The sequence below is a fragment of the Moschus berezovskii genome, chromosome 1 (assembly GCF_049115385.1).
Source record: "Moschus berezovskii isolate FMDL1 chromosome 1, NW_MosBer_1.0, whole genome shotgun sequence".
NCBI lineage: Eukaryota > Metazoa > Chordata > Mammalia > Artiodactyla > Moschidae > Moschus > Moschus berezovskii.
In genome coordinates, this window is record NC_142460.1 from 131,855,764 (window position 1) to 131,868,355 (window position 12,592).

The 12,592-nt window shown below is 36.2% G+C and overlaps 1 protein-coding gene across 3 annotated transcripts in view; it reads right to left on the bottom strand.

The window, feature by feature from the left end:
- Positions 1-12,592, bottom strand: part of MLF1 (myeloid leukemia factor 1) — a 35,696-nt gene continuing 23,104 nt past the window's right edge. For 2 of the 3 annotated variants that reach the window (XM_055410912.2, XM_055410902.2), the window contains 5 exons: positions 8,331-8,414; positions 7,120-7,248; positions 4,875-5,034; positions 3,249-3,387; positions 1-1,337 (listed from right to left, as the gene is read on the bottom strand). In XM_055410912.2, the coding sequence (XP_055266887.2) occupies positions 1,232-1,337; positions 3,249-3,387; positions 4,875-5,034; positions 7,120-7,248; positions 8,331-8,414 (618 nt within the window). In that variant the 3' untranslated portion in view covers positions 1-1,231. Of the gene's footprint in view, positions 1,338-2,058; positions 2,122-3,248; positions 3,388-4,874; positions 5,035-7,119; positions 7,249-8,330; positions 8,415-12,592 lie in introns of all 3 variants that reach the window. The other variant, XR_008683830.2, reaches the window with a different exon arrangement.

The window sequence follows — 12,592 nt, forward strand, 5'->3', positions numbered from 1 at the left end:
TGAGATGACACATACGCATTTTATTTTAGTGACTAAAGGCATGAAACACGACTAGTAATATTAACAGGATATGATACAGAAAATTAGAAGAGTATAGCACAATTACACAATTTTAATTCCAAAGTTTAAAAAGGAAGATATTAGGATTATAGAGTGTTAGTTGACTTTGTTCTTTTTTTCTCCCTTTGAAACAACAAAAACTTAAAGCGTTAAGATTTTATATTTTCATAAGCTTTATGCTTAAATTTATATAAACAGATCAATGCTATAATTCTAGAACAAAAAATTCAAGAGCTGACTTTTTAAATAGTATAATTAAAAAGGGAACAGTTGAATTATTAAGTACCTTGCTCAAACACACACATCACCTGTCTAAGAAATTTTGAGACAATCAATCATTTAGGTTTGCAGAACACCAAATGCATTTTTCTAAATGTCACAAAGAGGCTGAGCAGAGTTTCTCCAAGGACAATCCAACTTTAGAATCTTAACCATGGAGATAAATTAAGCTGTCTGTGAGAAAGGAGAACAGAAATATGCTACCTTAAGATTTTAAAGAGAAAGGTCAATGGAAAGTCTGATGAGTGTTAAAAATGTAATACAGAACAAAAAAAGAATACACTGTATAAAGAAATGATAAGAAGAAAATTCAGGTATATTAGCAATTTGAAATCTCTTCAAAAATGAACTATTTGCTTATTCTTTATGCCCTTTATCAAAATAACAACTAATTTCTTATAAAAGAGTACTAGTATAGTTTTTGCTTTATTTTTAAAATTTTTTTAAGCTGGCTGGCTACATAAACACATTATAAAATTTGAGCTAAATAATTTTAACCTTTATTAACATTACTCTATTATAGTGTTGCTAAAAAACTGAGAGTATTTTTGAGTAGTTTACTTATTTTAACTAATTTTATATGATAGAACAGTTGTACCTTCAATCTTGAATATACAGGGGAAAACATAACCAATATAATTATGAAAGCAAAATCAGCATGTTATGTTTTAAAGAGTGTTATAGAATGTTTAACAGCTTGCACTGTTGAATATTCAAGTTTTATTCCTAAAGTAGGGACAATATAAAGCGAGCACTTTCAAGAACATTCAGAAGAAAGTTGCTAAGAACAGTACTGATTTAATAACAAAAGATTGGTCTTATGTGTATTACCCAGCACCATTACTTTCTCCGTTAAAACAATCAAAACTAAAGAAATCAAATGCAATGCTATTTATTTTTTGCTGATTTTCACAGGTGATCCTTTGATGTTGAGTTTGTCCACAAAAACATTTGATCTTCTTCCATGTTCAATGGCTGGACTTTGATGATGTTTCTCCCTAAGAAATATACATATAAACATTAAAATCATTTTTAAATGGTCATTAAAACATTCACACAAACTTGATAAAGGCCACTGTAATTTAAGGTGAGTTTTATCTTAAGAGTTCCGTAATAGCTTTGAAAAACATATGGCAGACAATTTCACTTAACATTTAAGAGAGCAACAGCTGCTTCCCTGAGACAGATTTAACTGTTTACCTTTGAACCATGCTGTCCAACATCATAGCCACTAGCCACATCATTTACATTTCAATTAATTAAAATAACATAGAATTTCAAAATTCAGTTCCTTGGCTGCATCACTGACATTTTAAGTGTGATTCAACAGCCACATGGGGCTAGTGGCTACCATACTAGACAGTACATATGCATAACATTTTCATCACTGCAAAAAATCATTCCAGAAAGTTCAGCTGGATAGTGCTGGTTTGCAGAAAATTCCACTGATAGGGTTACAGATTTATAAACCATCTATAAGGAGCATTCTTTTCTCTAGCTGGGACCTGAATCTCACAGTCAAACTGAGGTTTGATTATAGCACTGTTAGGTTTTTATCAATGAACTTTTCAAAGTGAGACAATTATGGTTTACAATTAATAGGGGAGCAAGTTTTCTATGGAAAACATTAGAGCTCTAAGTTCCTAGACAAGTATTTTAAAATAAAAGATGCTAGCACACAAAATTCTGCACAAGGCTTCTGGTTTACTTGGTACCCACTTGTTTCTCGCTGGTTCTGGGCAGCCTTCCACCTTCTGCAGCGATCCTCCACTCTCTTATAGCCTAGAACAGATTTCTGTTTTGAGGCCTGGTGAGGCCTCTCTCTCTCTCAAGTCTAATGGCAACAGGAATTAGGTAGTGTTTTCAATTTTCCCCCAGAGAACCAAATTAAACTGTAACTCTAGAATAAAGACTAAATGTGTCCAAGTCTCATCTTTAAAGTTGGTTTTAGCACATTTGTATTTCACACTTATTCCAAAAGGTAATTCCAAATGAGGCTAAAGGTTTTGCAAAATTCTTCCAAAATATCTAATACAGATATTGTAACATACTATTTAATACGTAAGTATCTAAAAATATGTTTGCCATTAAATGCTCAATTTTGACTTGTTAGGGAAGTTTTGTTCGGCCTTTTAGCTACAGTCCCTCTCCCCTTACCATATCTCTAAAAGCCAGTCTCTTTACCTAGTACAACACCAGTATCTTTACCTAGTACAAAATGTACAACTCCTACTCTCTCCAGATGAGAATCTTTTTCATAAGAATAACTGCATTATAGTATATCACTTTTCCTTAGGGGGATTTTAGTTCCACTGTCTAAAGCATAATTTGCTAGTGAGTTACTAGTCATACAATCCTAAAATATTATTGGGTTTCAGGTACAAATTTAAATTTGTGTTGGAATACTCGGATGTTGAGAGTCCCTTGGACTGCAAGGAGATCCAACCAGTCCATTCTAAAGGAGATCAATCCTGGGTGTTCATTGGAAGGACTGATGCTAAAGCTGAAACTCCAACACTTTGGCCACCTCATGCGACGAGTTGACTCACTGGAAAAGACTCTGATGCTGGGAGGGATTGCGGGCAGGAGGAGAAGGGGACGACAGAGGATGAGATGGCAGGATGGCATCACCGACTCAATGGACATGAGTTTGAGTGAACTCCGGGAGTTGGTGATGGACAGGGAGGCCTGGCGTGCTGTGATTCATGGGGTCGCAAAGAGCCGGACACGACTGAGTGACTGAACTGAACTGAACTTGGATGTAATTTAAAATTATTACATCTTTCACAAAACATTGATATACAAACCACCTGGACATCAATCAAAACTTCCTGATAACAGAGGTAAAATTACATAACTTCCCTTCTAATCTGTCTTTAAAAAACAATTTAATTAGAAATAACTTTTACCTTCTTTTAAGTTCTCGGGATCCTGAATTCTCATTACCAACACTTCGCATCCTAGAGTTATCTAGATTGTGCCACTGTCCCCTTGACTGGTACTTCAGAATCTCATTTTGCCACTCATCATCAAAAGCATGAGCATCACCTACATTAAATATCAAAATGAAAGGGTAAGTGTCAACTGTCAGTAACTGCTTTGCTCCCCTGCTGTTTCCATCAGCCTAACCTTAGAGATAGGAAACTGCTTCAAATATAAAGGTCTTTGACTCAGAGTGATATTTTCTTTTCTATTTGTTCCTCTCCTATTCCTGCTGGTAATTTGGTTATTGATGAGCTGTTTTTTCATACACCTGCCTGGATATCATGTTATTCTATCCCTGGACCCCATGACCCAGTGACACTGACTTACAGTCTTTCTTTCTTCCTGGGTCTATCTCACAGTGATCCCATTTTTCCTCTGTACTTGGGAGACACTCCTCCTGGGGCAAGTACTTCCTATTAATCTCACAATTTCATTACATAATTTGGCCTCACAAGTTTCTATTTCAGTTTCCTAAGATAGGGTTACTCATCTGCTAATTTATGTTGCTATGAAGTAGGTAATCTAAATTCTATAATAATGATAAATGACAATACTTTTTCTTTCAGACTGCCTGTACAACAATGTTACTTTGCCAAAATTTTCTTCAATATGTTAATTATTGTGAAGTATTCTTTATATATTTAAATATGACCAAATTGCAAAGGTTAAAATTAAAGAAAGGTTTAGATGTTGTGGCTTTCATCTCATTGCATAAGAATAATTTTCTCCAATTCCAACCTTAAGAGAAATTCTTTTTCTAAAATGAAATGATAATTAAAACTCTTTACTATGATAAAATACCTTTATTTAAAATACTTTCTAAATACAGGAAATGAATATAACTTAAAAACTATAATGAGAAGAGTTAGGACACTAGAAAGAATTGAATGCATTAAAGAATAAGTAGAAAATATAGGAAGTGGAAAAGATGAGCTTGATCCATATATATTGTCACTCTGAGGTAACTATTTAGAATGTTTTTGAAAAAGTAACATCATAGGTGGCTGTTCACAATTATAGTTGGGAATTAAAATAAGCACAATATAAACTATATAAATGGTAAAATACTAATTTTGAAAAGGAAAAGTATGTGTGTTTATATGTTTATATATACATAAAACTATTAGGAATATATATACTAACATTAATACTAGTATTTTGGGGTTGGAATTATGGATGATTTTATTTTCTTTCTTGGTACTTTTTTATGCTTTTCAAATATACTTCTTTGATAACCACAAATATATAAAAACTCATTTTTACTAATGACAGCTTTACTAAAAAACAAGAGATTCCATTTTCCAAGTATAAAACAAAAAATATATGATAACATTAAAAAATCACTATGAAAAAACAGATCTACTATGAAACAATGAAACCACAATTTTATTACTATGTTGATAATGTATTGCCTACATAAACAATTTATAAACTGCCTGAAAGAACATCACATGAAATGTTTTCTATTAAAAAAATTCTCACCAAGTTCTACTGGTATAGCTACTATTTTAACTTTGAGATGAAGAATGCCATTTTTTCTGATAACTTACATTCATTCATATTGATGAACTCTTGATTGACCTCTTCATCTCCAGTCTTGTTGTTCTTTGACTTTTTAATGACATGAGCTCGGTCATGGAGGTGATGACCAACAGCCATTTTTTCTACTCCACTGTCAGAATCTCTTAATGCTTTCCTGGTTTCCTTTATCTGTGAAAATGAAGAAAATAAAAATTAGTTATTATTTATATAAATATAGCATATAAACTCCTCAGAACCTACTTACCTATAAGAACACAAATCTACTGCTTTAAAAATAATGGGTACTTAGTTCCACTACCAACTTGTAGTAAAATTATGGTAATTCTCTGATGTTTTCTGACCTCCTTAAAATTAAAATGTCTAGGACAAGCAGAACCAGTATAATTATTTAAAAAAAAGAATACATGTAAGGGCAACTAATTATTCAGCAGTCATGAAATGACTTAAATATTGTTTTTATTTAAGTCACCCATTATACAGGCAACCCCTAATTTTCTTTACTATAAGTACTAATGAATAAATGGAGAAGTGGCAACTCTCAAACCAAAATCTGTAGGAGTCAACTGTTTCAATCCCTACATGATAGTAAGTTGGTAATTTCTAGGTAAAGATGAAGACATATACCTCCTCCAATCCAACAATAGTATTCCCAATCCTTTTTGCACAAGGAGACAGCTATGAAGATGAATAAGTGAAAAATGATAAACACCTTCATATCTATTATTAGAAAAGTAGATTTTAAAACTGTGGTATATTCATATTTTGGACATTATATAGAAGTTAAAATAAAGAAACCAGAGCTACACATATCAAATTGAACAAATCTTAGAAGCAATTACTGTTCAAAGTCTAGTTGCAGAGCAAAGTCATGTGTGCTAGGAAACCATTTATACAAAGTTTGCTGCTGCTAAGTCGCTTCAGTCATGTCCGACTCTGTGTGACCCCATAAACGGCAGCCCACCAGGCTCCCCCGTCCCTGGGATTCTCCAGGCAAGAACACTGGAGCGGGCTGCCATTTCCTTCTCCAATACAAAGTTTAGAAACCTGTAAAATGATTCACTATATTGTATATGGAGCATACATAGTAATGAAATTGTAAAAGCATGCATAAAAGTGATAAGTTCCAGGTACAGGCATACCTCAGAGATAGTGCAGGATCCATTCTGGACCTCTGCAATGAAGGAAATAGTGCAATAAAACGTGTCACATGAATTTCTGGTTTTCCAGTGCATATAAAAGTAATGTTTATTCTATTCTGTTGTTATTAAGTTTGCATTATGTCTAAAAAAGCAATGTACACACCATAATATAAAAACACTTTATGGCTAAAAATTGCTAACTATGACCTTACAGTATAGGATTGCCACAAACCTTCAGTTTGCAAAAAATGCAACTTATCTGTGAAGGGCAATAAAGTGAAGACCAGTAAAATGAGGTATGCCTGTATAAGAAAATGGTTCTCTTTGGGGAGGGAGAAAGGGAAAAGGGACCAAGGAGGGAGGAGCATATTGGAAATTTTAACTGCATTTTTGCTTAAAAAGAAAACAAAAGACAACTTAAATAGAGAAAAGCATTATGACTTCACTAAACTGGATTAAAGAAATATGGGGTATTTATATTATTCTCTATGTCCTGTCTGTACACTTGAAATATTTTATGAGTTAAAAAATTCATTTACTTTGAATATAAACTAACTGTAGACATTTATTTCATGAAACAAAGACTTTAGTGTCTACTTCCCTTGTCAATGTGTAAAGGTATAATAAACATCAATAGACATTAAAGATAAAAAAGGCACCTGGGGGCACAAATGCAGGTAGGTGGGGGAGACAAGTGAGGGAAAGTTGCTCAGTTGTGTCCGACTCTTTGCGACCCCATGGACTATACAGTCCACAGAATTCTCCAGGCCAGAATACTGGAGTGGGTAGCCTTTATATTATGATGAGTACCTTGCTTTTTTAGACATAATGTTATTGCAAACTTAATAACAACAGAATAGAATAAACGTTACTTTTATATGCACTGGAAAACCTCTTCATTGCAGAGGTCCAGAATGGATCCTGCACTGTCTCCCCCACTGCAAAGAATGCCTTAAGAGAAAAAACTACAGTCAACTTTATTGCTTTTCACACTCCTTTGTGTTTTCTTCCCTCTTCTCTTTTCCGCACCAGTAACAGGTAAAATTTTAATAGCTAAAATTTGATATGGGTGATCCATCATTCCATAACTACAAAGTTCCAAGAAAGTACTTACTCCTCCTGGAGCCCTACGGGTTTGTGTTGAGGCCTGGAAAACCTTTGGCGGTTCATCTCCTACTTTGGAATAAGTCATCACAGAGGATGAACTAAATGAATGTCCATTTGGATCCATTGAAAGGTGACCCTGGAGATAAATATAAATTGTATATCCAGTGAGTTCAGTCAAACATGAAGAACTAATGTCAGAAGATTCAAATAAGCAACAACACTAGCTGTAAGTTCTAATAAAGATACTGTATATGATCAGTATGATGTATCCAAATGGTACCCCCATGAAGGCCCTAACCTCCTTCCATTTTAGGTACCAATTCACACTCCTCTTGTAAGGAATAATGAATAACAAGTGATTCACTTAGAATTCCTCAAATCTTTGAGGTCAAAAACTTCAAGGCTTAAGTTTATAGATGTTATGCCCTGAAGCATGTGATACTTTTATAGTCAATGGTTAACTTTTGTGAGCAATTTTGCCAATGTTGAGCCAACTAACCATATGCCAAGAAGTTTTATATCTTCTGTGGGTACCAAAGCTACACTTCTAATGTCCAAGATCTGGAGATTTTGAGATGATCCTTAGATTTCAAACTGGATGACCAAAATAATATGGTCTTCATATTGAATCAAGTTATTATTTTGATTATGATTAATGTTATAAGTAGAAAAGTAAGAATATTAGTACTAGTTTATAAGTATTCAGACTATATGACTCTAATCCAGTTTCTAAATATCATTCTTAAAATTTCTGAGTTATTTTTAAACACTAAAACTTCATAACTTAGATGCTATAATTTTTTTAAGTAGACAAGTTATACATAATAAAAAATCTAAATTCATAGAAAATGTTCATTTACAATAGTGACCTTCAACAGAATAAATATTTTTGAGGTTCAATTTTTTATTTTGAAAATTTAAGTAATGCTATTTATCAAACTTGTAGGTTATGAGATCATTTTGATAGGTTGTGGCCAGGATTTTTAAAATATGAAATAAAATAGAAAATATCAGTGGACACTGTAAGCAGCATGATCCTTTTCTCATGAAACTTTCATTTCAGGTGTACAATATATACAGTACACAGGCAGGGTCATGATGTAAGATGTATTTTTTAGTTTCTGGGGACTATGGTCAGAAAATGGTTGAAAGCCACTATAACATATATAGGGTACTAATAATGGAAAACAACGTTCTCATCCATCTTTTAGTACTTACAAAGTTTCTTTGTATTTCCTGCATACTGTTTCGCATATTTAACATCATTCGGTCCATTGCCTGAAAAGGGCTGACATCTGTATGCTACAGGACATTAGGAAGTATGTTATTAACTATAAATACAACACGAAAGAAGCAAATCCACCTTCCCCAAACAGCTCAATTTCTTTCTTTTCTTGACTTTTGCTGTGGGATCTCATGCAGTGATCAACCAGGCAAAGATAATGTAAGGACTATACAATGCAAGTGATTTGTTAAAGAAAAATTTGAAGCATACACACAATCCTAAACAGCCAGCATATAAATGGTTAGGAAACTGTAACACTATAAACACATGCATACATACAAGTGTATATATCCACATGAATATACATGCAAGAACAGATAAGTATACACATACATATCATTCAACTTGCTCAAAACATAATTTGGTTGCTGTTTAAATACTGAGTGGTATGTTCTGGGTTGGCACAGCTTTAGCATAGACTAGTCTTCAAATTTTTCCTTCTTACCTCTGTATATCCCACCAGAAAAATAAATAAAACTTGAGTGTAAGATAACAGTGTAGTCTCCAGAAGGACCACATGGCTAATAGAGGCTGACTCTGGAGTAGCTAGCCCTCCTTTCCATCAGCGTTAGGGTTAGTTGCTCAGTCGTGTCCAACTCTGCAACCCCATGGACTGTAGCCTACCAGGCTCCTCCATCCATGGGATTTCCCAGGCAAAAGTACCGGAGTGGGTTGCCATTGCCTTCTCCAGGGGATCCTCCCAAACAGGGATCAAACTTGGGTCTTCCGCATTGCGGGCAGACTCTTTATAGTCTGAGCCACCAGGGAAGCCTTTTCATCAGAGCTGGTGCCAAGCGACAGAGGTTGATTCATTCCACTAACAGGTCTTGGAATTGTTGCCTATCATTGATTGTTCAATAGGGCATACCCTTGAAGCATGAGGTGTGCTCCTCTCCAAGAACAGTTAAGAATTCCTCTGGAACAGTGGTTTCTTAGCCAAGAGTGATTTTTACCCCAGGGGGACACTTTTTAATAATTACACTCATTTTTGTTTGTCACAACTGAGGAGGGTATATGACTGGCGCCCAGTGACAGGGTCAGGGATTCTGTTAAACATCCTACAAAGCACAAGAATGAAGGACAGCTCCCCACAACAAGTTATCCAGCCCAACATAAAAGTAGCAGCATCGAGGCAAACAAACACTGCTCTAGAAAAATCTTCTATTGATTTTAGGTTTTATCACTGGAATGATCACCAGGAATCAAAAAGTGAAGCACACATTCTAGTGTCAGCCAAAGCATCGTCTACTATTAGAAGGAGTTTCTGGTTCCAGGACTTCCCCGCTCAAGCAGGAGGAGTCTTTTGATTCCTACATGTAAGGCACTGTTAAGCAGTGCTGGTATTTCAGCCCTTCTGGAGATTCTTTTGCTTTGTACCCTTCTGGGACTCAGTAAAGAATTATCAAAGGTCTGTTTACATATCTGCCTTCTATTGAGTTTTTATCGCTAATGGCAACCCACTCTAGTAGTCTTGCCTGGAGAATTCCACGGACTGAGGCTACAGTCCATGGGGTTGCAAAGAGTTGGACACAACTGAGTGACTAACACATTCAAATACAATAGGAAATAGAAAAATCAAATTCCTCTTTAGAATCTGCACTAACCATTGGGGGCTTCCCCTGTGGCTCAGTGACAAAGAATCCGCCTGCAATGCCGGAGACCAAGGTTCAATCCCTGGGTCAGAAAGATCCCCTGGAGAATGGAATGCAACCCACTCCAGTATTCTCCTGGAGAATCCTATGGACAGAAGAGCCTGGTGGGCTACAGTCCATGGTACTGCAAAGAGTTGGACGCAACTGAGCAACTGTCACATCACTTTACTTCTAACCATAGGACAGAACAACAAAGACACATTTAGGAAATATGATACATCTTTCCCTGATAACTCAGCTGATAAAGAATCCACCTGCCATGCAGAATACTCCCGTATTCTTGGGCTTCCCTGGAGGCTTAGCTTGAAAAGGATCTACCTGCAATGCAGGAGACCCCGGTTTGATCCCCGGGTTGGGAAGATCCCCTGGAGAAGGGAATGGCAACCCACTTCAGTATTCTGGCCTGGAGAATTCCATGGACTGAATAGTCCACGGGGTCGCAAAGAGTCGGACACGACTGAGCAACTTTCACACTTAGGATGCTAACGACAGCAACAGAATTAATCTCCATTTCAGAGATTCAACACAATTCTGGAAATATTGTGAATTGTTTGTTTAAGTGTTACATTGAGAATCAACGCTGTTTAAGAGTTAATTCAAGAGAGACTAAAGAGCTAGCTTAAGGAAAGTAAGGGAAAAAAAGATCACATGTTTTGGGTATATTTTGTCTCTTCTCAATTCACTGTCAGCCATTAAAAGATGTGTCTATACTTGCTATGGGGGTGGCCCAATGCCTTGACAAAAAGGGGGGTTACAAATTAGAGCTGAGATTCCAGTGGGCTTTGCAGGCCTTCAGGAACTTTGTACAGCTGCTCTTCTCTCTGCCTAGAATGTTCTCTCCTGACTCAGTATAGTTTCTTCTCATCATTCAAGTATCACCTCCTTAGAAAGGTTACCTGTCTAATCTCTTCTCCACCTGAACCTGTTCCTGTATCAGTTGCCCATTTCATCTCCTTCAAAGCACTCAGAAGCACTTTGACTATCTGAATTATTTTGTTCTTTATTGTCTGTCCTCCCACTGTGAAAATACCCTCTGTGAAGGCAGGGCTATCTTCTCTGTCTTGCTTATCACCATATTCCCAGTACTTAGAAACAACTAAGTATTTAGAAACAACTCCTGGTACATAGGAGGGCTCAATAAATATTTGCTGAATGAATGAACTAATTATCTGTAGCTCAGTTCAAGCTCATATATCCAACTGCTTACTAGATAAATCAACCTGAACAGCCCACAGATGCCTCAAGTGCAAAACACCCAGAACTGAAATGATCTTTCTGAAGACTCCTGCCCTCATACTGACACTGCCTCAATGCTCTGTTCCTTAGCTCAGTGGCATTTTCATCAACCTAACTCCTCAGGCCAGAAAAATAAGCATAAAACTTTTTTTCCCCTTCTCTACTGATCCAACAACCCAATGAATCGCCAAGTGCTATCCATTTACTTATTTAACTCTCTCAGAAGAGATTATTCCTCTTTATCACCACAGCTATTACTTGAGAAGAAGCTATCTCTCATACTTCTCAGAAGCCTCTCTGCCTCCACTCTGGCCCCTTCTAATACCTCTCTTCCCTGCAGGGACAATGCTTTTTCAAAAAATAAGAATCTGATTATCCTACTATTTTGACAAAAATTCATCAATTGCTTCTCCTGCTCTTTTGTTAAAGTCCACAGTCCTTATCAGGGCCAAAAGAAGTCCCCCCTGGTACCTCATCATCCTTACCTATACCTATTCTCCAAATCACACCTAGGGCCAAATAACCCCAAACATCTTTGGGTTCCCTAGCCTCCTGGTCTTTACACATGCTGTTTCCTCTGTGTTGATCTCTCTTCTCCCTTCCCAGCTTATCCTGGCTAATTCCTATTAATCCTTAAGGCTCAAGAAGTCTTCTCTAACTGACCTCCACTCCACCAACACAAAGGTCTGGGCTATGGGCTTTTTTCTATCTGTGTGCCCAAAGCATGCTGAACTTCCTGATTACCTGACTGATAACTCTGTGCTACAGCTGTTTTTTTTTCCTTCATTGCTTGTCCCACTAAAAACTCTGATCAGGAAGAACAAATGTTATAAGGCAAAGTTTAAGGTAAGAAATGGCTAAAGTCTAGCACAAGAGAATTCAAAAAACTTTTTCATGAGCATATAGATGCATGCACAGAAAGTGCTCCAAGGTGATGATGCTATTCTCTGCTACTCCCCAGATTGCCTTTAAGTGTGTTAGAAATTAGCAGCACAGAAAAAGAGGACCAAAGGCTCAGAGAAAACCAGGGGTGGAAGAAAAAAGCTGGCTGCAGAGTACTTGGACATTGGGAAGGAAAGCATGACTGAACTGACAACAGAGTCCTAGAGAAAGCAGTCAGTCTGAGCTTTTCCAGATGTGCTTGTCTATCCTCAATTTGGTGCTTTTTTACTTTTTGAAAAGTCAGCATAAGCAAGTAGAATTCTCCAACTTTTAAACACAACTACGGGGATCCCTTTTGTAAATAAAATGAATCATCATCAACCAAAATGTACTTTTTCTTTTGGAAAACTGATTTTTTTTATGTT